Genomic DNA, 27906 nt, shown 5'->3' on the forward strand with positions numbered 1-27906 from the left:
GTGGACAATGTAACATGCAAGTGCCATTTTCCAACCTTCTGCCACCACCTGGAAGAAGGTTTGGGAAAAGTTTAGGGTCCAGGAGATTTGCTGGAGCTGTGCTATGAGAACTGTTGCTTGCCAAGGTCCGCTGTGAGAATTTGCAAGATTTATAAGACAAAAAACAGAGCAGCATCTCTTGAAAATAGGTGCTGTCTTAAGCACCTTGGCTTGTCACCTGCTAGTGACACATACTAATACCACACTGCTCCTAGTCTTAGCTCATTCCCCTTCATCCATCTGTTTCCACCGTAATCCATATTCATGCAATTGTGAATTTTGAATTACAGGGGCAAAAAAATCCCAAAACTAGACAGGGTTTGGTTAGGGCTTTATGCCAGCACTAGTGCTTTGCACAGCCAAAGTCAATTTCGGGTTTTGGTAGACTCAGACTTTCAAGGCCTCTTCAGTATTACTGGAGAAGTTTGCAAGCACTATTTCCCTCTCACAGAGTGCTTTGTTTTTATTTCTCTCCTTATGGTGTGCTCGTATTTTAGGTGCTAAATTGGCCTAATCATTAATTAGAAAGAAACTACTGTTGTCTAAAGTTACCACACCATGCACTTTAAAGCTTGCTTGCAAGCCTGGCTTGAATTCTCTTTATACTTGCTCTGCTGACAGGTAAACTGAAGATCTTGATCAAGTGACATCTTTTTGGTCAAACCTGGCCTGTAACATACTGAAAATGTCTCGGGCCACTGCTTGCCTGAAGAAGTACTCTCTTGCCATTAGGTCACACGTTTCTGCTGAGACCACTGAGTAGATTTACATCCCTCAGTATCTATGGGTATCTTACATCTGTAAGATAAAACTTTTTTAAAGATCTCTCCAGATATTTTCTCCATCAGCCTCTCAACTGTTTCTTTAGTCTGTTGTTTTCTTCATAACTTACTTTCTATAATATCTTCCTTCTAATGAATCCCCTTATCTTCTGCTTCTTTTTGACATTTACTTTCCTTCAGGTTGGGTTGGGTTTTTTTTTTTTCCCCTACGTGTTATACTTGACATGAGAGTTCTTCCGGCCCATTTCTCATCCTGCCCTCTCAAAACGTCATTCTAATCTTAGAGTGTCTTCCACTTTTCTATTACTTTCCCTTTTTCACTTTCCCTGCTCATCAGAAAGAACTTACAGAAGAAAAGGTGGTCAGCTGCTTCAGGATAGGTGCAGTGCTCCTGTCAGCACTTCACTTTAAGCCACGCTGTTGCAGTCTTTAATTTTAAAAATGTTTAGGAATGCAAATGCTACGCCATATTTTAGTCCTTTCCGTTCTCTTCCTCCTTTTGTCTGCTGATCCTGTTTTTTTTAAGACTGTGCTATTCTGTCCAGCATCTCTATGATTTGAGGGCTCAAAGAGATGACACAAAACCCCTAACTGTACTGGAACACCAGGTCACATCTGTCTTCCTCAGGGCATCAAGCAAGACCTCAGGTAAATGCTTAAAAAAGCAATTTATTCAGCTGTGCTTTGCAGAATGGATATGAAGAAAATGGCCTCTACTTACTATACTATCCTAAACTGCAGGGAAGGAGCCCATGGCTCTGACACTCCTGTTCACTGTAGCTGGTACTTAAAGAGAGAAGGGTTTTGAGCATTCAGTGATGCTGGGGCTTTGATAATTGCCTGTGGTTTTGTGTGGAGATGGCTGAGCTTGCATTTATAAGCAACTTCCTTCTATGCCCATAGGTCCTGATGTTTAGCAAAGTATTTTTAGCCCAGCTGTCATAGAAGTGATGAATGAGGACAAGGAATGGGAAATCCCAAGTACTTTTATTTAGCATCTTTTTTCTTGTCTCTCATCCTAATAAGCACATAAAACCTAACCCTGTTCTGCCAGCTATGTGAAAGTAAACAAAGACGGTAAATAAATTTACCAACATGGCTGTGCATACACTGAAATAGTTATATACTTTGGTTGCTTGCTTGCTTAGGGAAACCTGAAGCCTTTTCTTTTGAGTTCTCTCAATCTCTTTCTTCTTGTCCCTGTGCTTGTTGCTGGTAAAATTAGGCCAGTTGCCTTTTAGGTACCAAAGAAGGTTACTATGGCAGGAAGCTGCAAAGCAACAGCTTCCAGAGTGTTCAGTGGTGGTTCAGTGGTTCACCAGCAGTGGGAGGACAAGCAAGAGCCAGGGGCCTCTCCTGTGGATTTGGGCTTTCCTCATGCAGAGGTCAAAGGGTGCAGCAGCACTGGCCCTGCAGATGCAGGGCTGTGCTCCAGCAAGGCCTGTCCTGGGTGTCCACAGACACCGTGCTCTGCTGCCAGCTGCAGTCTTAGCACAGATGGGCTGCACCACTTGCTGATGAAACTTCTGTACCAGAGGATGCACATCAGGAGCACAGCTACGGCACTACAGCCTTTTTGGGTCCTGTTAGCTGGTTTTGGAAAATGAGGACCTTAGTAATTAACTTTACAGGGCAGCTTGTGCATTGGAAGGGTTTGAATGCAAACCCACCCATGACCCATGTACCTGGGTCTCCACCATGCACACACTAAGCTTGTGCCACTGGGAGTGACTGCCACTGGCCATCAAGAGTGCAAACTTAAGGACTCAGAAGTGCAAACCTTTGGGCTAGGTGTGTCTTAGGATTATGGGCAGTGACAGGGACAGCAGAGGGACATTTGACTTTCTGGTTATGGCAGATGGTAGGTGCCCCTGCCTCCACAGTGAGGTCTCCCCCTTCCCTCTGCACTGCTCTTCCTTGCTCAATAGCCTTGAACCAAATCCCCATTCTCAGCTTCCTCCCTGAAGAGCTGTGGGGCCCCAGCCCCTTGCTGCCACTCGCCCCCATCATGGGGAGGCTGTGCTGAGGGAGAGGCTCTTCTCTGTCCAGTTTAGTGCAAGCCTTTGGCTTGGGCCCAAGGTGAAGCTTTCAGAGGAGCCCAATGTGCATCCAGCTGCTGCAGTTTAATGTGCTTCTTTGTGACACAAGCTGACGATGACTTTAAGATACTGGTAATTGGTCCAGCTGTAAAACTCACCTAAAGCATGAGCCTGGCACAGCTCAGTAAAACAGTAAGCACCTATTTTTTTTCCTCTTCTTTTTTAACCTGGACAAAGCAGTATGGTTTTTTTTCTTCTAAAAGAGTGCTGAAAATTCCCAGGGTACTCGTTGTTGAGGCAGGAGTCAGATGAAGTCTGTGGCACAGGCATCAGGGCAGGCAGGAGGAGAGGGACAGGAACTATTTTGTCCATCATGATGCAAGTGCACAAGGTCACCCTGGTGACCAGCCTGAGGAACAGAGGTGCCAGGTCCACAGAGGGACCCCAGCTGGAGCCCTCTCCACCCCTGGCACAGCTCAGTAAAACAGTAAGAAGCACCTATTTTTTTTCCTCTTCTTTTTTAACCTGGACAAAGCAGTATGGTTTTTTTTCTTCTAAAAGAGTGCTGAAAATTCCCAGGGTACTCTGTGTTGAGGCAGGAGTCAGATGAAGTCTGTGGCACAGGCATCAGGGCAGGCAGGAGGAGAGGGACAGGAACTATTTTGTCCATCATGATGCAAGTGCACAAGGTCACCCTGGTGACCAGCCTGAGGAACAGAGGTGCCAGGTCCACAGAGGGACCCCAGCTGGAGCCCTCTCCACTTGTCATGCCCTGTGCAGGAGGAGGACACCTCCAGCCCATGAAGTAGAAGAGGAAACCTAAAAAGTTCCTCAACTCTGTTGCTCTGCTGTCCTATGGCTCCCATGCCTGGCAGGCTGGCAGGTCCCCAGAGCCCTCCTGGCATCATGGGCTGTGTCCCATCTAGTCTAGATGGGACTAGTGTCCCATCTTCTCCTCCCCACTTACTTCTTATTACGAAGTAATAAGAACCACAGTGCTTTATTTGCAAGTAGGTGCCAGTGGACCCTGGAGATTTATTATTAATTCATTATGAAGAAACTCAAGAGTCCTCAGACCTAAGGCAGGCAATATGTTTGTTGCTCCTCTGCCTTTATGGTTTTATTGTTATCTATAAGCCAATATCAAGAGACAATTACCTCTCATGCTTTGCTGTTAGGCAGCAAACAAGTTTCACCAAATCACAGGGGAAAAAAAATAAAGTGAGAAACCCACTCATTTTTGCACACAAAAATAAGAAAAAAAAAAGCCTAGAAAGCTAAAGTTTTACAGAATGACAAACAGCTTTGGAAAGCTCTTTCACTGCATTTTAAACACTTGCCAGGAGATGGGTGGATCTTTTTTGATCCAGAAACTAATGAAAGAATATTGCCTTAAAATATTTAGACCATTGCAGATTTCAGAACTGTTTGTCTTTCTAAAAATTAGTTGCTTGGGATACTGTGGAAGAGGAAGCTGCCTTTTTTGACGTGATTAGTAGCAGGTCATCAGTTCCAGTCAGTTGAGACTACCAGGTTAAGTCTCAAGACAGAGAAGAGCAAGTCAGTTAGTCTCACCTGCATCCAGCCTTCCTTCCTTCCTTCCTTCCTTCCTTCCTTCCTTCCTTCCTTCCTTCCTTCCAATAGTATAATCTCTAGACTATATTGGCATGTACTATGTGAATTCTGTGTCTCCTGACTGCTGCCTTGTGCCATGGATAATGCAGTCAGGGGTGCAACTCTGGCATGGATCTCCTTGAACAGGTGGATCAGCAGGCAGAAGGAACCAGCTTCTGCTCAGATTTCTTCCAAACTGGGATCTCTGCAACTCAAGGGGAAGAGAAGGAGGGTGGATACTGTTCTCCATAAGGAAGATGAGGGAATTGGAATATCAGGGCTTAAAATCCTGAGAGAGTTCACCAAAATAAAGAGGAAAACTCGAGAATGGAGGAATGTGAGGATGTACTTCAGTAGCAGGGGATCCAAAGTTAGGACCAGCAGCTGGAGAAGGAATATCAGTTCAAGACAGAAGAAAAAAATTTTTGCATTATTGGGAGGCTGGAGGATCTTGCACTCCCAAAAGCCAGCTGAGGTGGGGAACTACATGTGCCTGCCTTCACAGTTTACACAGATTTAAAATAAGAATGTTCTGGCATGTCTGTGGTTGTACTGTAAGCACATGGTGCCCCTGAGCGATGCCCAGCTGGGGCCAGGAGATGGTGCAGCCCCTGAGGGAGGCAGAGGTTGGCTTTCCTGGAGGTGCCCTGTTTGTGGACAGAGTGGGGTCCTGGAAAAAGCCCTGTGGGAAGGGATGGAGAGAGATCCTGGTAGGGCCCATCTGCCCTGCCATGCGGACTCCTCCTCCCTGCTGCCCAAATTCAGTGGCCTCCTTACTCCTAGTTAACTCCTGGCCTGAAGAACAACTTGCCACCCTTCACCCAGACTAGGCACATCTTGCAAACCTGGTGAGGTATCCCCTCTGCTCAGGCAGGCCCCTAAAACACAAGTTATAATTGCTTGTCTCAACCTATGAGCCTTCTCCTCCTCATGTGTGCAGGTTTCTGCTCCTGAAAGTTTTGGTCACCCTCAAGGTGCCCACATTTGTCTTATAATAAAATCTTCTCCTTTTTTCCCCCAGTTCTTATCATACGTGCAAAAGCTTGCTGTTCATTCCCTTGCAAGGCCTGGAAAGTGCCTCAAACTTTTGTGTCCAAAAAAACATTTCCTCTCTCCAGCAGAAGGCCTGTGATGCATCCCAGATGTTTGCATGTGGCTGCAGTCACCAGACACAACAGATTACAGAAGGGAGATGGATGAGCACCAAACAATTTCTTCTCCTCCTGTCCCTTCTTGGAGGCAGGGAAGTTTTGCTGTTGGCTCTGTTTGCCATGCTGGTACAGGAAACCTTTTAAACATCACTTGAAAGCTTCTCCGTTTCTAGCTGTGATTGTCAGGGGAACTGGAAGGGAGATGCAGAACAGGTTCACATCATTCTATAAGATTCATCTTGTATCTTCTCTTTGTTTACCTTTCGCCAGTTCCAAATTAGCCCATTACCATCCCTTCAAAGAGAGGAAAAGTGCTGGCAGAGATCATCTCCACCCTGTGGCTGCTGGTGGTGTTCTCAGTACAGCCTCAGGCTGTATTCGTGGCTCTCTCTGGTTGCATCCTTTTTCCTACCCTTGCAGGATTTTTGGCAAAAAATTCCTGCTTTTTGAGGGTGGGTTTGTGCCTGGCCAGCTGGGGCCCTTGTCCCTGGCTGAGACCATAGATGCTGAGCTTGTTATAAAATAATTTATTCCATCTTAGGGTGTGTTTATCATATGAAAGCTGCTAGGCCAGAGAGGGTCTCTGTGCTGCAATGGCTCCCTGTGCCCAGGTACTGAGGTACTGTGGATGGTACTTTCTTACAGTGAAGCCTTCCACCTCCCTTATTATTTGGCATTCTGGCTAGGATGGAACTGTTAGGACTGTCCTGACCTACACTGGTGACAACCAGCAAATGTTGAAAGGGAAAACAGAAAGCTGCTTTTACACAGAAAATTTCCTATGCTTCAACACTGCTGGAAATAGGTCCAACAAAAAAGATTTATTTTTTTTTTGTTTCAAGAGAGAAGAGTATACTCAGCTACACAGAGCCAAGCAAGTGGCTAGCAGCTCTTCACTAGAGAGATCTTTTTATTTAGAGGTTGAAGCTGGTAAGAACCTGTCCACTCTGCCCTTTTTTCAGCAGTCTCAAATGAAATGCTGTTTGCTCAGCTTCCTGGAAGGATGCCAAAGCTTAACATTAACAGGAATACACCATTCCTATGGACAAGGAGTGAAAAAAAACAATCAAAAAAGTAATGTATAATCATTTGTGCTGACAGCTTTTTCTAATCAATAGTCCATATAATTCACAACAGGAAAGAGATTTTTATCAACAAACTATTTTAGAAGAACAGACTGATGGGAACAGTCCCCTCAGCCTGCACTTTGACAGAAGATAAATTCTGTCCCAGTGATGCCTCACACACACTGGATATGTGGAGAAAGGCAGAGTAGGAGTAGATGTGTGAGGAACAGCACTGAGAAATTGTGATGAAAATCATGGGGACGACATTTTCCAAATGGCATGAGGAGCTCTGGCTTGTACTGATACATAGTTTGTTTGCATGGCACTGTTTATAATTTTGCTTACACTTCCTAAATGGTATCCCTAATGGAAAATTATGATTTCCTTATAATCTCTCATGTATCTGAATTGTTTGCTGTATTTTCAGTGGGACAAACTACCATTTTCTTGACTGATTCAGAAAAGTGAACACTGGAGAGACAATGAACTGACCAGGAACAATGAAGCTCTGTATGTGAAACCTGGCTGGATAATACCTGTTGGATTGGAACTCATTGAAGCTCATTTGGGAAAATCCACCCTTGACCTCATCCCTTGCCTTTTCCATCACAGGGTACCACAGACAATTTCAGATGTGCCCAGGCCATCTGCTTCAGACATCCTTGAATGCAGCCATCCCCTGGGCACCAGGGGAAACTGTGTTTCCAGGACACACAAGGCACCAGGACACACAAGGCAGCAGCTCCTCTGGTTTTTGGGGTCCTTCAGTGAGAGATTAATTTGAAGCCTGTCTCTGGCAGCTCTCCAGGGCAATGGGGATATGTGGCTGTCACCACTTTGCACATCCCACATGATGAGGCACTTCACCTGTCGTGGAGCAAACCCCTGTGGAAAGCAGATCCTGGTTCCATTGCCTCAGCTCCTACACCATTTATTCCTCCATCTTCCTCCTTTGTATTAATTTCCTGAGCTGCCCTAGCTGTCCCATCTGCACAGCTACCAGCTGGTTTCCCATTTTTAATTGCCCTCAGAGGGCTTCTTCAAGAGCAACACCTGCTTTTGTGGGGGCCTTAATTTGTCACTGTCCAAACTGGAGAAGCAAGCATTTAAAATGCAGCCTCTATGAGTGTGTTGTATTTCTTCAAGTGCGTGATTAATTGCTAGGCTGCACTCAGCTATTTCTGCATAAAAGAGTTTCTTCTGCTGGAAAGCTCCCCACATTATGGATATTAAATATCTTCTTCTCCATAGGACCTAGGTTTGTTCATTCCATTTGTTCTTGATGAAAGAAGTTGTGTGAAACGCAAAGAAAGCTCAGTGCCCTCACAATTTTATTCTGTTTAGAGGAGGAAAAATAGTTATTTTTCTCTGTCAGAAGTGTTCTTGTAAGGAATCACTTGAGATTAAGGCAGGAAGGGATGTTTCAGGATTTTCACCCAGCCTCTGCAGCAGTGTAAGCAAGCAGTTTGTATAATCCAGCTCATAAACTGCTTGAATTCTACCTTAAAAAACATTCAGCTCTTTTTTTTGTCTTCTTTCACAGCTGCTATTTGAAGACTACGAGTTTTTAAGCCCAAAATTATTTCCTTGTTATAGCTGTGCTTGGAGAATCCTTCCATGGATGGGCAAGGGCTGCTTTCCCTCTCTTACAGAATCTACTCAGTTGGGATGTGGTCAGCAGGGTTACCCCTCTCTCAGCCCTTGCTTCTCATGGACCATGAATGAGCTGTAAAACAGAACCACATTGCTGCCTACTCTGGAAAGCAAGGACACAAAGTCTCACACTCCAAAGCTCCACCAGTATGGAATACATGGAAAAAGTATCAAGGGAGAGTGCAATTTATAGATGGAGGGAGGGAGGGAGGGATGGATGGATGGATGGATGGATGGATGGATGGGCAAATAAGCTCTTTAAAAAAAATAAAAAATTGTCAGAGCCTCCCTCTGCCCAGGGATCATGTAGAGGGTGTGAGCCACCTCTTGGAAATCAGAAGCAGGCTCCTGCTGGGTCACTTGGTGTGGTCATGTCCTTGCAGGGCTAAAACTAACCTGCATAGGGGGTACAGTGAATGCCAGTGCACTGGTTGTTTTAGTGATGTAGGATGGGCAGCATGTGGGACTGCTGAAGAAAGGTTAAAACTGCCTGTAATGATCATGTGGCCTGATTATATACATTTATGTGGAGCCTTTGCATGGAGGCAGCCCAGTGAGAGCAGCAGGCTGAGTGAGCTTTCAGTAGGGACTGTGGATGATCCCCTGCAAGCCTGACCTGTGTTCCAAAGGCTTTGCAACAGCTGATGTCACCTCAGGCTCCTTTTTTCTATCTGGAAAGGAAGCAATGACAGTCTCCAGCCAATTTTGAGGCTTAATTAATATTCATTGAACAATGTATCTAAGTGACGAGTAATGTTTTAGTGTATTATTAATTTATTGGGGAAAACAGAAGGCTGCTCAAGAGCTGTCAATGCCCACTCTGGCAGCCACAGAAAATTGGTTGGTCGTGATGCCAGCAGAGAATGCTGACATTTTGGGGCTGGCTGGCTCCCTGCAGCCCCTTGGTGAGGAGCGGAGGAGCATCCTCTATGTGTGCACTGGTGTCCCTTGATCCTGAACACAGATACAATCCTGGTACTAAAATGCCTCCAAGGCCAAGGGAGGATCAAAATCAACTCCCAGGAGCTCAGCTAAGCCTTGATCTGTGCTGGTGTGGAAAGTGGGCACCAAATTTCCCCTTCCTCAGCCCACTCTTCATACCCCACCTCACCATTTCTTTGGTACCTGTGACTCAAGGATTCCGCATCCAACCTGGAGCCAGGCTTCAAGTGGACACAAATAGAAGAGCCACAGGTGAGTCACTCGCTCTGCTCTGCTCCCCTCCCCTCCCTGCTTTTGTGTGTTTTGTTCCCCACCCGTGGGGTCAGGCTATAATGACAACAAAGGCAGCCTGGGATGCAGCCCAGGTCCTGAGAGCGGGGATTACATCCAGCTGGTTCCTCTCTCCGGTCATTTAGGGCCGCGTACACACAAAGGTTCTGCCCTGCCCACTCATCCTCCTGGAAACAGGAGCGGGTGGGAAGCTTGCTCGGAGTGCTACATAGAGGCAGCAGGTTTGGGGTGAGGAGGAATCGGCCGTAGCGCAAAGGGTGCGGGGAGAGTTCAAGGGGAGAAAGCGGGGGAGCTGCGATGGGAGCCGCAGAAGGAAGGAGCAGCCCGATCCCGCTCTCCTCAGGAAAAGCCGGGATCATGTCGGGCCCGGGGCCGGCCGGCAGGGGGCGCGCCCGGGCCCGCTCCGGGGCCCCTGAGGGCCGCGGAAATGGGAGCGAGGGGAGGGGCGGCGTGGGGCACATCTGTGTCCCCTTCTGGGCTCCTCGGTACATGAGGCACGTGGAGCTCCGGGAGCGGGTCCCGCCGAGGGCAAGAGACCGGCAGCAGCCCTGGGCGGTGCTGCGGCTGCACAAGGCGTTCCGCCTCTCGGACAGACACTGGGGACAGAGCAGGGCAGGCCGCTGGCAGCTGGCAGCGCTTTCCTGAGGAAACTGGGCTGGCAGAGCTGAACTGCTGCAATTGATACGGATTTGGGACAACGTCATGCTGGTTTTTAAGTCCACAGCAATTTTCATGTATTTGAAATATCAGAATTATCCATACAGTCCATATAATACATGCTGTCCATCTCTATGTAGCTTGAGAATTACTGTGTCCAGTCAACTGTAATTCTGAAATGTTCTTATTTTTGAACCTTGCCTTAACTTAGATGTGTTTCGATACTTACACAAAAAATGTTTTCCTGTGTATGTGAAAGGTGTCTTTTAAAACATCTGTTAAAGACTTCTTGTGCTAAAATGTAGGGTTTCAATCCTTCCTTTTCTACTAGGCCATGTTTTCTTTAAAAATTCCAGTTGGATTTGCTGCAACCTGCCCTCTCTGCTATGGCCCTACAGGGAAAAGAAGGTGAGGAAATGTTACAAGGAGCTTTTCCAATGCCTTCCACTTCCCTGTGGCCAGAGCTCGTTTGGTCTGCACCTCCCCTGAGGTGTGTGGGTCAACATCTGACAGATGCCACAGCACCAAGCCTGACAGAATTCAAGAAGCATTTGGACAATACTCTCGGGCACATGGTGTGATTCTTGAGGATGGTCCTGTGAAGGCCCAGAAATTGGACTTGATGACCTTTGCGGGTTCCTTCCGACTCAGAATACTCTGTGATTTTGTGATGTATTAGTTAGGAGACAAGGAAGATGACCAGCACCGCAAAACCCTCTCATTCACCCCTTATTTGCAAAGTCTCTGTACTTGTGAAGGGTGCAGGCTGGTGTCTGGGCCAATGAAGAAGTGTCTCCACAGGGCTGCAGTCTGTGCAGGCAGTGCAGGCTGCATGCAAGGGGATGCTGGAAGGCTCACGGGCTGAGCCTTAGCCAGCCATGCCGCTTGCATGGCCACCAAGGTCATTGGTAAAAAGAGCTCATCTTCTTTAGCTGTGAAATTGCCATTTTTGGCACTATTATGGGGAGCTGACTGAGACTTATTCCTGTGCAGGTATCCCCTCAGCACCTCCCTTTTCTGAGGACCCATGTTCATGGAATGTGAGGGGAGCATCTGGCAGACCTTGGCAGTGCTGCTGGGTCAGGGGGAGTCCTGCTGGGAATTAAAGGACTCGTTGGCATACCTGCACCTCCATCATCCGCTCCCTGCTCTGTGGTCAGTTAATATTGGGAAAAGGAGATAAATTCTGCTGAGTAGGCTTGGAGACTTGTTTCTGTTAAATTAGTCTCTTCCACGGACATTGTTGGTTTGTGGAGCTTAGAGTGGAGTAGGGACCCTTTGTCCTTGAGGCCTGTAGCGTTGGTTTTTGAGGTCTTGTTGACATTTGCACCATCTCCCACTGGGAAAGGGGGGCTCTGGACAGCCTGAGCCTCATGCACCCTCATACCAGGGACAATGCTCTTAATTTCTGGGCAGCAGCTGGTATGATGGTGACACAGTAGGCTTAGAGAAGTGGGTCTGGAGGGAGCATCCAGGGCTCACCTCTCTTCTTACAAGTGCAAAATGTTTTGTCATGTCTGTTGCCTAGTGGGAATGACGTGTTCCTGAATGCATGTTCAAAAGGTTAAATAATGAAATACATCTGGAAAAAAGGACTGTATATACGAGCTACATCATCTCATGTGATGCATTTAATGTCCTTAATTTACATGCTGACAACTTTGCCATTTCTAAACAATGTTATCATTTGTCTTTCTGATAATTAATCAGCACAAGCTTCAAACACTGTTTATCACACTTCGATGCAGCAATTAGTCAAGAAAGGCAAAGTGTTGAAGGGACAGTTTTGGGCTATTTTTTTTCTTCCAAAATCTTACAGTATTTACAAAGAAGTTCTTTTTCTAACACAATTTTAGAATTATTCACTCATTCACAATCAGTCATTGTATAAAAACATCATTCAGAAATAGTTTTTAAAATACACCCACCTCCATTGCATAGTATACAAAAAAATAGGTGAGAGTTAAGACACTTGATTTTTGAATGAGAATGTGAATTGATTCAGAGGTATGACATTTCTGAGGAAGAAAGATGCACTTTTCAAAAGATAATGAGCTGTAGTTCTCCTGAAGCTAGTGAGCTTCTTAAAGGTCTGCCATCAAATTTTGCTTTTACAGATCAAAATCTTTTACCATACACACAATGCTTGCATTAAGGTCAAACAAATCATATTGCAATTGGATTTACCCTTCAGTATTTGCACGTGAACACCAACAAATATGAGTTATACGAAGTACTCACAAGGATCAGTGTTGGTTTCATGTGTCATGGCCCATCTGTGGAACTACTCAAGGGACCCAATTTGTTATTTTCAATTTCTGTTGGTATAACTGAGGAGCTGAATATACCCTTATGCCTTTAGAAACATTTCTTCTGTAAGAAGACCTTGGCTTCTGCTCTCTGGTAAGACCTAAAATGGTATGTTGTGGAGGGGTTAGCAGGCACTGATGGTGTCTCATCCTGATGATTTTCAGACAAAACTTGGTAATTTGGTTATCTTGTATGCTGACTTTTTTTTCTTCTTCTTTTTTTTTTTCCTTTAAAAATGTGCTCCAGTGATTTCATTAAGCCTGGTCCGTTAAAGAGCACCAGGGAACTCTGAACAATAGGTGCTTGTTTTACAGCTACTGCAAATGCTTCGAAAGCACTAAATTGCCTTTTATACTCAACAGTCTAATAACAAAGCCTGATTTTTTCAATTTTTCTCTCAACTGATTTGATGGTTCACTTGAGCTTTAATAACACATTACATAAATCTTTACAGCTAGTACAGAAGTCTTTTGTCAAGTTTAATTTGGTGTTTGGTTTTTTCCCCCACAGTGTAATCATTCAGCCTTAAATGCACTGTAGCACACATACCAGGATCGTGCTTGTCTCTGGATCCAGAAGAGTAGTAAGTCCTAGAGGTTTGTTTTACATGGGGAGGGACCTCAGTCCTTCCAAAGGCAGCTGTTGCTGAAAGCTCCTGGTTCAGAGGTATATCAGATAAAGTGCTGTGCACTCCCGAAGGCACCTCTGGCAATAGCTCTGTCCTCTCCTGCTGTTTCATTTAACTTTGTTGTTACAACTTTGCTTGTGCTTGATAAACCCATGGTGGAAAAAATCCCCAGGATTAGCTGGGAAGGCGGGACATGTATGAGTGTAGACCTCTCTCCCTGCTGCAGAATAAAGGGAAATGTGCTGATCACTAGGCGGAGGTATTGAGAGCAAAAGCTGATAGAAGAGCAGTAAATGTTGAAAAAACTTCAGAAATGCAATTGGGTATAAAACATCAAAATGTGATCAGATTATATTATCTTCACCAGGAAAAGCAGAGAGGCTGTTAAATGCCAGACTTCCCCATCCTATGTTCTCCTGACCCTTGTGTGTCCAGATGTCTGTTCATTTCCCACTGGCTTTATGGTCCCTCAGCAAAGCTCTTGGCTCTTTAAAGACTGTGTCTGTATAGACAGGGCTCGGCTGGTGCTGTGAGGAGATGATGGGGCTCTGCTGCTGCTGGAGCTGGAGATGAAGGGGTGAATCAGGAAGAACCCAGACACATGCAGAGAGGTTGGTCTCCGCTCCTGAACGTCTCAGTATGGCCAACCAGAGTGAGCTCCTCAGTGAAAGATGCTGGGGTGAGATGTGTTTGGTGCTCAGAGATCCCCATGTGCACCCACCAGAAAACTTTGTGGATACCCAGCCAGGATTCTGCCCTCACTGGCAGTGCTGTAAATCTAGGTGAGTGACACCATTGTCCCTAGCTGTGTTTGGAGCAGCACAAAACCTGGCTTCATATTAAAATCATTGTAAATGCAGGATTGGTCAGATTCATGCCTGGTGGAGCACAATGGAAGAGTGGGGGACAGCACTCTATTAATGATGCTATTATTCAAATGAAAAACTTTAAAAAAACAAACAGAGAAGGATGGAGTTGCTGGTGACACTGACTGACATTGTTCAGGGGTCACAGTAAGGAGATCTGCCTGGAGAACAGGGAGAGCAGAGCTAGTGCCAGGACACAGCTGCTGCGCGGGGGGAGTGGTGCCAAGGGGGCTGTGTTTCGGAGCATGCACTCCACCCTGGACCAGGAGCCATTGTTGGGCAGTGGCTGTACTCCTGCCAGGCTGCACATGATGTTGTAAACATCCACAGATCTGATGGGAGGCGCTCGGTAGTTGGATCGGAAATCTGCAGGCAAAAGAGAGGAGATGGCATCATGCAACTTGGGGCTTAGCCCCTGGAATGTGGGGTGCTGTGGGGCAAGGGCTCCTTTGCCTTTCTTGGGACTTACCCACCAGGCTGGGATGTGTCGTGCTATACAATTTAGAGCATAGCTCAGCAAAAACATTATTTTAAACAATTTTATTCATTATTTTTATTCTAGACCAATTTTATTCTAAAAGCTAAAAAAGCCCTGAATTTTTAAGTACAGGAGCTACTTTACTGCATGTGCTTGATAGACGTAATAGCCTGACATAACTGTATTGCACATTCTGCTTTCACTGGTGCAATACAATTAGCCTGGTACTCTGCGTGGTGCTCTGCCCTATTTAAAGGGCCTGATGAAGTGGGAACCAGGAGTTATGTGTCTGCCCATGAGACAGGTGGGTGAGTTATGCTGCAGCCTTCCCAAAGAAAGTGCCCTGCTGTAGTGAGTCTGAATTCCCTGACAAAAGCAGGATTAATGTGTTTCAAATAGAATTGAAAGCTTAGGCCAAAATTTAGGAAAACAGGGCAAAGAGTTAGTAACTGCACTGGGACATCAGAGAGAGGCTGACCAAACCCCTTCACATCTCTCTGCCCTGTTTCTTCAGCTATAAAATAGATGCAGTGCAACAAACCCTCCCTAGTGAGGAAATTCTGCCATCTATTTGTAAATTTTTGGTGTCGCAGAGAGCTGCATCGGGGTCCTGATGTGCCAGGGGGCTGCAGGGATGCAGGGGTGAAGACCATGGGGCTGCAGGGGAAGTGGAACACCAGGGATGGTGTCACTGTACCTGGTCCATATGCGAGGAAGAAGCCTCTCATGTCCATGAGCTCGTTGTCGTAGCCATGCCAGCCATTCTGCCAGGCCTCCTTCCTCCCCGTCCCGTTCTCCCAGTAGGGCAGCTTGTCTCTGCTCTGGGTGACAACAGCAGAGCATGGTTAGTGCCTGACTGCTGGGCTGTGCTAGGGCACTGTGGGGTGCCATGTTATGTCTCCATGTGCTGTACCACCCCTTCAGGCCCCACACTGTGCTGTGACCTGCACAGGAGCTCATGCCCAGGAGGGGTGACCCCTCCTGACAGGCTTTGCTGTCTCAGTGAGTAACCACCTCCCCCTCCACAGGGAGGGGAGGACAACTCATGTAGATTTCTGCCACAAGCACAAAGTACCACAGTGGTATGTGACACGTGTAAGGAAGGTGCTGGCCCTCTCCCCATCCTGCAGCACTGCTCTCCCACCCAGCACCATGCACTTCCGTGGGTTTACTGGGGTGTTGTTCTGTCCCACATGCCATTGACACCCTAAAAAAATAAGTAATTTTTTGTTCCATTTGACTAGTCAGCCTAATAATACAAATGTCACCCCTACTAGATATTTTCTAATTATTACTTCTTCTCCCTACCTGTTTTTTGTATTAAAGCAATGAGATTTGTTTCAGGGAACACTGGCTCTGACCTGAGACAGAATACTACAGAATGGGTCAGGTTAGAAGAGATCACCGTAGATCATCTGGTCCAACCTCCCTGTTCAAGCAGGGTTGTTCTGGATCACATTGCACAGGATTGCATCCAAACAGTTCTTGAACATCTCCAGTGAGAGATGTTCACAGCTTCTCTGGGTAATCTGTTCCAGATTAAATGAAACTACTTAGCTAATAAATTTCTTTTCCTGCCCCCATGTATTTCCCTGCTCTGAGCAAGCCAAGAAGAAAACCGGCTCCTTCTCCTCCTCCTGCCATAGCCCCTCCTTATGCTGCAGCTTCCTGTGAATCCTGGGGATTTAGTGTGTTGCTCGCCATCAGGCAACCTGCACAGCATTTGCCAGCATTAGCTTCAGACAAGTGAAGTCACTTTAAATTTCTGGTGGTTCTTTGGCAGCATCATGACACTGCCATACCTACACCTCTCCATGGTCCTAGCAGATGTCCTGGACACAGCTGCTTCCCCAGAAATATCAAATGCAGGAGGAGATAGTGTGCTTTCCATGACCCACCCAGACATCAGGAGACACCTACTTGCAACAGAATGTGCAAAGGCACAGCAATTACCATTATTTTTGGTGCTAGTTGAGTCAGAAAACATACTACTAACTTTCATAACTGCAGCTGAAGTGAGAGCTCATTAAATGGAACCACTAATGGCAGTAGCTTGAGGGACAGGACTGTGCAAGCATCCCAGCACTGCCCTTCTGGAGCATCGGGCTCTGCCTTACAGCAAACCCCAAAAACTCCTGAGGCTTCTTTGGGGCCAGGACACTGGCAGCACACTAGTGCCTGCCTGGCAAGTCCAAATGGGATGGAGAATTCATCCGAGATGTAATTTTTCATACTTAGACTAAGCCTGGCTAGCAATCCTTGTCAAAGCTGAAACAGGCATATCTGAGACTGCAGACGATGGAGTTTTCCCTGCATGTGCATGTTTAGAAAATCTGCTGCAACTGATCTCTAAATGCTGGGCAAGTACACTGGGATGGGTACAGAGCGAGCATGCAGCCCTAAGACCATTGTTGCACACAGGAGAGCAGCAGGGGGATCTTAGGCCCAAAGGATGGGGACTGCTCACTTGTGTGAAGGGAACAAGGTCATATAAGCAGATCAGCTTTGATACAGCATGAAATCCCTCCTCATCCTGCTTTAACCAAAATGTAGATGGGCTTCAGTTCCTATGCTTCATGATGAGGAAAACAACTTTCCAAATACACCCCTTTATCTCTTCAAAAAACCACCACCAACAACAAAATCCCCTTTTTTCAAACAGCTTTTAGCTATCCACTAGCTAACAGAGAGTTAAAAAACCCTGGGAGCATGACAGGGAAGAGCTGTACATCCTCTCTTCAGTGGTTTGGGCAGGAAGTATAATAGAAGGCTCAATAATTTCTTTGAAAAAATATGACAGGAAACTTTCATTTTCATATCCCATTCACAGATAATGAAAATGTACCAAAGAGAAGGAAAATCTGACAGCATTAATGAGAGGACATTCTTGAAAATTGGAAACAATGGGAAGGAATGGGCAGAGAGACAGAAATAATTATCATAGCAGCAGTGTTTGCTGCACTGTTATTAAGGTTTGTCAGACTTTCAATGATTTTTAAAGTGCTTTTTTATTTTCTACAGAATATGTAAAAATGTTCTATTTTGAACTTTTGTGCAAGAGAGTTTAGTTGTATTTTTTAAAAATAATTTTGGAGAAAATGTTTCAGATTCCTACTTTACCTGTCTAAATCTTAACTCTGGCTTTTTATACTTTTTTTTTTTTTTAAATCAGAAATGTGGTACTCACCCAGCTGTATTCAAAAGCATTCAGGTTTTTTTAAAGGTGCATTTTTATTCAGCTGTAGAAACTATTATGCTAAATTCATGTTGGCTAGTGAGAAATGTTGTAGTGTGGCCTGAGCAAAGCTTGGTGAGCAGTAGCTCTGAAGGCCATAAAAGAGGATGCTCAGCTGAGTTACAATAACCTGAAAGGCAGTGAAGTGCACTGACTATGCTGGGACACAAAAGAAACTCAGGACTCCATGGTTCTGTTGCCAACTTGCTGGCTTCATGTGTGGCCTTGGGCAAGTCACTTAATACCACTGCTCAGTTTACCTCCTTAGAAGACACACAGTTGTCTCACCCTCTGAGCTGTGCTGAGCTGCAATTAGTATCTGTAATGTGGAGGTGCCCGGTAGTGACACAAGTAACAACAACAATTCATAGTAAGAAAATAAGTTACTATAAAAAATCTCTTCATGCCTGGGTTCTCTGCTTAACAAGTTCCCAGGTTTTCAGTGTGTGCACCAGGAATCTCTGAGGAGTAAATCTCCTGTCTGACCCTTTTGAGACTGGTGGGCTTGGGAGAAATGGGGCATTTTTAGGACAGTCTGATGAGAGGAAAGCCAGGCAGAAATAAAAATTGCCACAAGGTACTGCTGAATGGAGGGATAATAAGGACTTGAAATGGAAACACTCTTTTTGTGCCTGAAATGAAGGTAGATGGCAAGGGGCGGGGGGGAAGAGGAGTAAGGCAACAAAACTGGAGTGTTTTCACAAGAAACAAGAATGTTTTCTAAACAAGAATGTTTTCTACAAGAACTACTGCTTTATGACAGTAAAAAAGAGGCATCTTGACCATTTAAATGTCTGCCTTTATGTAGCTGCAATACCTTTAAGTTCTTTTAAGCACACAGCAGAATTTGACATTAGTTTTGTAGTCAGCCCATTGACTTTAACTCAGTGATCAGCAATATATTGCACCTTTTCATGCTCCTGTCTAAGTATTTTGCTTCTATACTTTACCTCTACTATGAACCATCCTTCTTCAGCCACGAGAGTTAGTGGAGACACAAATTTTCCTTTTTTGTAGAAAAACCTGTTTGGAATATCCTGTATGTTATAAACATCCATGTGTTCCACAGCTTTCAATTTTTGATATATCTGCAAAACAAATGAATGTTAGGACACCATATGGCTGTAAAGATCATAAATACACTAATGGATACATGGAAACACCTGGATTTGCAGAATAGCCAATCCCCTGTAATGGCTAATCATGAGCACATTCACACCAGGACTTTGCCTGTCCAAAGATCATGGCCGGACAAAACCTGCCTATGTGGTTTAGGGGATTCTAAAAACTCAGATCATGAACACGTAGAAATGTGTGAATTCATGTATTATGTATATTTATAATACACATGCTCACAAATGTATTCATGTGAGTGTACCAGCCTACAGAAACAGAGCAGGAGAAACCACACCTCCACAGGAGGCAGTGAGCGAAGTGGTGAGACACTCAAAGGCACCTCGCGGACTGTGGACAGGTGTGGAAAAGAGATATTGTCTTTAGCATCTGCAACTCATTCCCTCTTTGTGCTCTTGAGTGGAGAATGAATGTCACCTCACCTGTGTTTCTTGCCCAGTCAATCACTATCAAGGGATTGATAGTGCTCAGTTATCTGCTTTGTTAGTTATCTGATGTGAGATTAATTAGCCAAAGCCTGCAGCTTTGAATCTGCACAGTGCCATGCAAGTGGTTTATTAATATTAATTGTACTGTCTGGAATATAATCACACAAATGTCATTACACCACAAATTATTCAGAAAATAGATTTTAAATGCCTGGAAAATATGTTAATATGTCACAGAGAAGGCAGCTATTGGAGCTCCCAGACTCTATATTGTTCTTTAACAAGTTAAATATAAATAATCTTCATGAATAAATAGCTCAGTTCTTCAAAGAATGAAAGGTTCTTCACTAACCTTTCAGTTAAGTCACCCTTGTGTGTGTATCTGTGTGCCAGATATGTGCAATGATATGCAGTGACCATAAAGACAGTGACCAGGGTGTGATGGCACAATTCCTTCCACCATGACTAGGCTAGAGAGTGGTCACCAGTACTGCTGGTGCTTTGAAATGGAGTAATTCTTAGAGATGATAACCATTATATTATAATACACTCCAACTCATAAACATAGCTCTTTAAAATTCATTAGAAATAGAGAATCTAGCTATTGGGAAACTGAAAATCAACTTTATTTTGCTTAAAAAGCAGCCCTCCAGTAAGAAATCCTGAAAAGAAATGAAGGAAGGAAACAAAACCATAGTATAAGGCATTGTACTTTATTCTCCTTAGGAATATTAGGCTGTTTAATGAGAGAGAAGCATGTGCTGAAGAGCTTTGTCAGATGAAACCCCATGGCTGTGTGAAGTTGCAACTTGCCCTTGTTTGAAGGTCTGGCCTACAAAACCAGGGAGCTCTGGGTTAAGCATATCAATGCTGTGATCCCCTGTGATGCACTTCCAGTGAATTGCTCGTGCATACCCCTAAGACAACTTTCAGTTCTAGCACTAATTTGAAATGCTCACAATATCACAGACACAATTCCTGCAGAGACCGTTTGGGTGCAAAGATCAGCAAATATTCCCTTTAAAAAAAAATGCACAGGCTAAAATATACTGTAACTGGATAAAATATAATGTAGAAACCAAAACTATTTGCCTGGGGAACAGCTTGCCCATTTTGTACATCCACTCATCTATGTTCTGAGGACAGCAGTAATGACTTCTCATGCATTAGTTTTGGGTTAAATTATAAAGTACTCGTGTATTAGTCAGAGAAATTACATTTCATTATTTTCAAGTGATTTTCAAATCTTTTCTCTATTGTTTTAATTTATCTCTCAAAACTCTGAAGTTCTAGCATTGAGCTTTTATGGTTCCAACATGCTTCATCAAAAATTCCTCCAAGGACAATATTGTAAAAAAAAAAATTTTTTTTACAATTCTGATCTAATGGAGTTAGTTCCTCAGTGGGACTTTACTGGAATATGAATGCCTGAACCTGCTTCAGATGATTTGAACATACTAGCTAGAGTGCCAATAAATTGACTAATATATATAAAATCCTAAAAGTGCATTTTGAACTAAAATATTTTAGCTATTTATCAGAAGCTAGTAGGGGTGGGGTTTAAAAGCATGTGTCCTTGCCATGTAACAGTGAAATTTCATGCTTCTTAGTTTGCCTGGTGTGACTTTCCTTCGGAAACCAGCATCACAAGGATGTCACAGCATCCAAGTCTGACTTCTGATAAGAGCTGATTTTTGCACATATCTCTGAGAGCAGTATTTGGATGTTAAGAGAAAACAGAAGACACAATTGGCATAAAAACTGAGAAAACACAAAACTGAGGGTACAACTAGGCTGTACTCACCTCTGCATGCTTCTCTGGAGTTGGCCAGAGGCTCACAACAGGACCTCGGTCTTTCATTTGTATGGTATCACTCATATTGATATAGTTTTTCAGCTCAATCACTTTATCTGCCCAAGAGATGTCTGTCATCCCATGATCAGAGAAAAGGAGGACGTTGATATCATTCTGAAGGCCTTTTCTCTGTGAAGAAAGTGCATGACAACTTTTAAGGCCATGTAAGAGCTTTGCACTGTTTGTGCCCACTAGAAAATGTAAATCACCTTTTGACCTCCACTGTTTCTGTGGAAGTTAACCAGAAGGATCATGTCCATGAATGTCCTGCAATGTGCTTTGCCACCCACCCATAATGGTGGACATCCACTTTTACTTGCTGCTCTGGAAGAGTCTGAGAGCTTAGCACCAGAGTTTTTCCAAAACAAGTCCATGCAGCAATTTTGCCATGATAACACTTGTGGAAGGAGTGTTTCTCTCTTTCCCTCCCAAACAGGAGCACTTAGCATTAGAGCTTTTAATAGTTAGTGAAATTGAAGGTGCGTATTCCTCTATTCACTGAAACATATAAAAACTCCAACATACATTTATCATTGTCAGAAATATTCATAATTGAATTGTCATTTACCCAAAAGACTTTCTCACTGCAAAATCATTTCAATAATGCTTTTTAAAAATCAAGTTTAAAGTACAGAGTTCTGAATGCTGTCATAAAAACCTCTATAAAAGTTAATAGTCTGATTCCACAAACCTTAGGAAACACAGTTTTGATTCCTTTGACTACAATGAAGTTCAGCTGGCAACACAAGCCGTAAACAGAGCAACATGTATATTGGTTCGTGGCTTCCTGAGGCTACTGGTGTGAATCCACCAGGAGGGTTATAATGCCATCAATGAAAATAATAATCAGGGTAATGGTGCCTTGACATTCACATGAACTCAGTAGCCTGTTTCTCAGGAAATAAAAATTTACAGCCACTGCATTCAGTTACAGGTGTTAAATAGGCTCTCATCAGTGCCCCAAAGACCAGTTTTAAAAGCCTTTTCCAAAGGCACGCAGGAGCTTGGTTTATGGATGCCACTCACCTTGATGAGTGAGATCATGTTGCTCAAGGCTTTGTCCACTTCCTTCAAAGCGTTCTTGCGCTGCTGGGACGAAGGGCCGTAGTGGTGGCCCTCCACATCGATGCGCTCGTAGTACACTGCGGCCATCTCGGCGCTGTTGTTGCTGGGTGTGGGACAGAGGGCAAGGAGTGAAAAGCTGACACACATGGAGACCTCATGGCTGCTGGCATTGTTTTCTTCACAAGCATGTAGAGCCACAAAACCCCGTTTTCTGCTTCCAGCCTGTGCTGTCCTACCACCTATTGCATTGCTGGGCTCATTATTCACACCTGGAGTCTCCTGAGTTTTCCTGAGACTCCCATCAGAGGCAGCAGGTGGAAACTGCCATGTGCAGGCTGGCCTGGCAGTGCTCTACTAACCTCTTTGAATTAGGAAGGCAGTTTTTTCTTTAATAACAAAGAAATTCTGATTTCTTTGCTGAATGCCCCTATTAAAAGGATTATGGGAATTACCAGTCAAATGTGCTTTAATTAAAGTTTGGCACTTCTGGCTTTCTCCTGTGTGAGGTCTTCCAAACCACAGAGGTCAACTCAGGATGTGCTCTGCCTTACAAAACACCAAGCAGTATGAACTGGGATGAGATTTTAGAAGGGGGTTTTATTCAGGAGCATGAGCAAGGGAAACTAAGGTAATCTCAGAATTGCACAAGTTTAGCTGATCGCACTTTTCTGTATTGATTGCTCTCAACCTCATTAGTGGGAATAGCACACACATCAGTGCTTAATTTAATTTTCACGACCACTTTACTATTCACTGTAAAACTCCCTGAGAGAAGTTGTGTGGATAAAATCACAAACCTATACTCCTGAACCCAAACCCAGTCTTTTTGTGCTGTACTTAATATATGGCAGAGCATGCCATCCCTATTACATGCTCTCATCCATATGAAGATCCCTACAGAAAGACTTGTTAGTCCAGCACCTCTGATTAAAGGCACCTGGGTAGTCTGGTGTAATGAGTGGGACAGAAGAAGCAAATCAGAGATGAGGAACTGAGTGAATGAATTAGGGTCTGTCATTTGCATTTCTCAGTTTGTAGAAGGCCTCAGAGGAGCAGTCCTGTGAGAAGCTGAAGATGTCTGCTGCGGTGGGAATTTCTCCACTGCTGGCCCTGCAGAACAGTGTTGTTCCTCACTCTTCAAGATTTTAAAATAATTTAAATGAGGCGGTACTCCCCTCTCCCCAGTTTCATTTTAAGTATTACTTTCCATCTGTATTAGGCATAAATTATTTTCTAAAGTTTAACCCTGTAATTTCTCTATTTCATACACAGTCATTGAACCTACTGAAATAGTTCTCTTCTGTTGCAGTACCTGTATTATCAGCTACTGAAACTAAGTTATGTCTTCTCACCTGTAAGTATATTATCATTTTGATCAAGATAGAAGCTAAGACAGAGGTTTATTGCATAAAACAAGTTATCTCATTTAGGTTGTGGTGAGATTTCTCCGTGAGGGCTCAGTGTAAGAAAGAATATTTAATTACTTCAATGGGACAAGCTCCAGTAATGCAGCGTGCTTACGAGTTTGCAGGATTTGGTACAGCATGTCTGGGGCTTGACTTTGTTTCCATTTTTGCCTGTTTTTCTATGTAAAAAAAGGGTTTTCTAAGTTTTCTAAGAAAACCCTTAACATGGCTTACATGGGAGAAGTATTCTGTCTTTAGACAGAGGTATTCTGTTCGTCCTGTCTCCTTCCATTACCAGTAACTTTCTATATAAATTACTTAGAAAAGAATGCTGGAGAAAGTTGGACAGCATTGATGGCAACACCAAATAGTATTTTATATTCGACCAGCACACTTTGCAAGTACAATGCAGACCTCATGACACCTCTCCAGGAAGGTAGGTAGATTACAACAGCCCATAAATTACAGCTGTTGAAAAGATTCAAGGGAGTTTTTAGTTTCACTTGCCAAAAACAGATGCTTGACTTTGTTTTGAATATTCTTGGTCCAAATAGTGGTCTTGAAGCACCTGTTTGAAAAGACTGGAGAATATTGCTGAAGGATGATTTCCTTTGGTTGCAAGAAAAGCTCAGTGGGTCCCTGATGAGTTAGGTACTTCTCTACCCTGGAGTCCCTGCAAGGTTTGCTAATGGTGGGAGCCCAAGTGCAGCTCTTTAACTACTAATACCTGCCATTAGGGCTACTGAGCTCCAGACACTGCTCCAGACAGCAGACTGCCCTTGCCACAGGCTGTTTTCTCACATATAGCTAAGGACAGCCTCAGCCTAATGGGCTTTTCCAATTACCTAGGGTGTGGAAAGGAAACACACTGCATTTGCCAGCCTTTGAACAGCTTCAAAAGTCAAAAGCACTTGTGAATGATATAGATGACAAGCTGAAGACTCTTCTACTTGGAGATGCTAAATCCTGCTAAATGAATATGACTGCAATAAAAGCATTTCAGAGGCTTTACTTCTTATGGGCTGGCACAGCAGCATGGAACTTCTTCTTCTAAATCTTAAAGAAATAAACAAAGAGGAACGATGAGAGAAAGAATAAGGAAAACCTACCAGATTTTTAATCTGTTCATTCTCTACCCTCCCTTCTTTCTTTAAGTCCCTGTATATTTACACCCAAACCTGATTATTAATTTTATCTAAGATCATTCATTTTTCCTCTTTCCCACCTTGTTGGAGACAGGGCACTTCGTTTAAAGGAAAAGAACTCAGGAAGAAATTCACCAGGGATGGTGTGTAAACAGACACCAGCGACAGGACCTCCTGCTGCACTGGGATGATCTGTAGGATTTGGGCACTTCAAAAGACTGTAGCTGTTATTTGTGACATCTTGGTGGCAGGGATTTACACTTTTCTTGAAATCATCAGCTTTCACCTCTTGCAAGTTGTTCCACCAAAACTGTTGTGTCCCTTTCCCTTTCCACCGCAGACAGCAACAGGCAGCCTTGTGACTTGGACAGAATTAGCTGTTGAAACTCTCCAGCTACCCAAAATAACAGCTTGAAGGGCTGGTACTTTTAACACTTTGTGCCTCATTTTTAACCATGTTTACAATTATAGAGCTGAAAAAAACCCACTGAGCACCCTTATACACTGTGCTTCACAGAAACCAGGCAAGTATCTCTTGACCCATCCCTAAATGATACCGGATCAAAAATCTTTCTACGGTAATTCTGGGTTTCCACCAAAAGTCAGAGCCCATGTCTGTATTACATCTTCTATTCCCTTATTTTATTCACTGAATTAAAAGCATTGCAAAAGCTCCAGAAAGTCTGCTATGACACATATGCCTTCCTCATGTCCCATGCGGGTAACTTTCTTTAAATCTAAGCTAAATAATTTCAGGATAAAACCTCTCACATGGTCTCAGAAACCTGATGTCTAAGCCCATGCTGCAAACAACACTTAATTGTGAGCATCTGTGCAGCAGGACCCAGTGTGCAACAGGGACCAACTTCCCCAACAGCACTCTCATAATCTTGGAGCCTTTATTTCAAGAGCAATCAACTCTCAGCACCTGAATACAAAACTTTTTGGATTCAAATTGCTATGGCAGTTGCAAGTACTGAAGTAGAAGAGTTTCCTAGGATTGGATTAATTATGGAACCAACAAGGCTTTAAAAGGAGGAGCTTAGTTGTAGCCAAAGTAAGGCATTGGTGCTGCATGTGATGGTGCAGTCTTCCCTGATTTTACACCCTAAGTGGAATTGTGTCTTGTAAATGTTTGGATGAGAGATGGCAGAACTTGAAAGCTGGGTCTGGAGCATACACTTTTCCTAGTAGTTGTCTGAGAGATATATTCCCATTATATGGGACTATATGGCTGTTGTAGGTCCCTTCCAACAGAACTATTCTATTCTATTCTATTCTATTCTATTCTATTCTATTCTATTCTATTCTATTCTATTCCCATATTTGCACAAAATTAATGCCCTCTCCAAAAATATTTGGCTTGAGATGTTCTAAAATGAAGAAAAAGCCAAAGCATCAGTCTCATAAACATGTGAGCTGAATTTTAGACTTTCCAAATTCCCTCTCTAAATACAAGCATATTCTTGCAGGAATAGACATGCACAGGCTCATCCTGAAGTTGTTTGAAACAGCAAATTACCAGCAGTTAAGTCAGGATATTTCCTCCTTGTTGCAGCCTACACAGAAACAGAGGAGCACATCTTTCCCTCCACTCTTAATGTAAGGACCTATTTCTGTTGTTTCTATGATGATGCTATAAAGAACTCTCGGCCCTCATTTTCATACCTGGGAGCTCATTCCTGAAAATTTCCCTGATAGTAAATCCAAAGATTTGTCCTTGAGAGAAGAAACCCCACACTGCAAAAATCTAGTGACATACCACAGAGACTCGAGGGCATCGCTGATGGCATCTGCAAAGTTTTTGTCTGTTGGGACACTGAAGTACTCGCGGCAGTAACTTGGTCTGACTCCAAGGATTTCCACCTCGCAACCTACGAGCAAAAAATGTGGTGAGCTCTGCTATTTCACCTTGATCACAGACCTCACACTCTGGTGTACAAGTTCAGGTCTGTAAATTCCCTGTGACATTACTTACCTTATGCCTTCCCTGCAGGAAACCATGTGGTTGGCAAGGGAAAAGGGGGGAGAGATTGGTTTGACAAGTGCTTGTAGCAAGCTGTACATTGGACCCTTTTATTTCCCTGTCTAAAAGGAAGGTCTCTGTGTGACCTGCCCACAATAAAATGCTTGATTCCCTCGTGGCAGACCATTTCCACCTAAATCACCAGCTTGTTTATATTTTAACTTCTGCAGCCATATAGCCTCATTTCCAGGCTTCCAACATAATAGATTTAGATATTGTTCTCTGAAACGTCAGCAAATACTTTCCAGTTAGGCACATTGTATCATATTGCAATATCCTCTATAAACTGTATTTTATTATGTGATACTGGCTCTCCACTATTATATCTGTTTCCCAGGAGGTCTTATTAAAACAGTGTAAACCAATTAACTCTCTTGGTAACTTGCAGCCTTTCTTGCAAAATAAAGTCTGTTTTGTGGCCTAAAAATTTATGGCAACAAATCCTACAGGAGAACATGGCCCTGAACATAGAAAAACATGTTTTTGTGAGGTTTCTTTGCCCTTTTGCTCTCCAGTTACTATGCTGCTGAATAATATTAATATTTAAAAGAAGTATGCTTCCAGAAACACTGGATTAATGCAAATTATCATTCCAGAACCCCAGAGTCCTCCCATCACAGTTAGATGTTTTATGATATATTCAGAAATACATCAGAAAACAAGGGGCATAAAGAGGAATCAAAACAAAAAAAACCCCTAGCTTTTGCAAAATCGCCTCTGTATACAGCAACACAGTCTGGTCAAAAAGGCAGCTCTAAGCCAAAACCTGAATCTGTACATCTGGGTCCCTCTCTTCTCCTTTGGGAGGAAAGTGAAATGCATTAAGGACTGTCATATATTGACTTGTTGCTTGGAGTGTGAGAAGGAGGTGTAAGTACAGAGAGGGCCCTAGAGCAAGCAGAGCAAGCAGAGCTACAGCACTGTAAATCAGAGGTGATTTACAGTGGTTTGCTTACTGGGACACTTAATAAAGTGAGTCTTAAGCCAAAGCCTGAATCTGTACATGTGGATCCCTCTGCTTCTCCTTTGGGAGGAAAGTGAAATGCATTAAGGACTGTCATATATTGACTTGTTGCTTGGAGTGTGAGAAGGAGG

At 43.8% G+C, this 27906-nt stretch overlaps 1 protein-coding gene across 1 annotated transcript in view; it reads right to left on the reverse strand.

Moving 5' to 3' along the window:
- Nucleotides 1-11851: 11851 nt before the first annotated feature.
- The window catches only part of ENPP6 (ectonucleotide pyrophosphatase/phosphodiesterase 6), a 32282-nt gene continuing 16227 nt past the window's right edge, over nt 11852-27906 (reverse strand). Inside the window, exons 3-8 of the mRNA XM_039700286.1 lie at nt 26548-26659; nt 22196-22337; nt 21119-21298; nt 18703-18840; nt 15215-15338; nt 11852-14405 (exon numbers count right to left, since the gene is read on the reverse strand). Coding sequence (XP_039556220.1) covers nt 14182-14405; nt 15215-15338; nt 18703-18840; nt 21119-21298; nt 22196-22337; nt 26548-26659 — 920 coding nt within the window. The 3' untranslated portion in view covers nt 11852-14181. The remainder of the gene's footprint in view (nt 14406-15214; nt 15339-18702; nt 18841-21118; nt 21299-22195; nt 22338-26547; nt 26660-27906) is intronic.

Source organism: Passer montanus, unplaced genomic scaffold, assembly GCF_014805655.1.
Source record: "Passer montanus isolate IOZ18808 unplaced genomic scaffold, ASM1480565v1 scaffold14, whole genome shotgun sequence".
Lineage (NCBI taxonomy): Eukaryota > Metazoa > Chordata > Aves > Passeriformes > Passeridae > Passer > Passer montanus.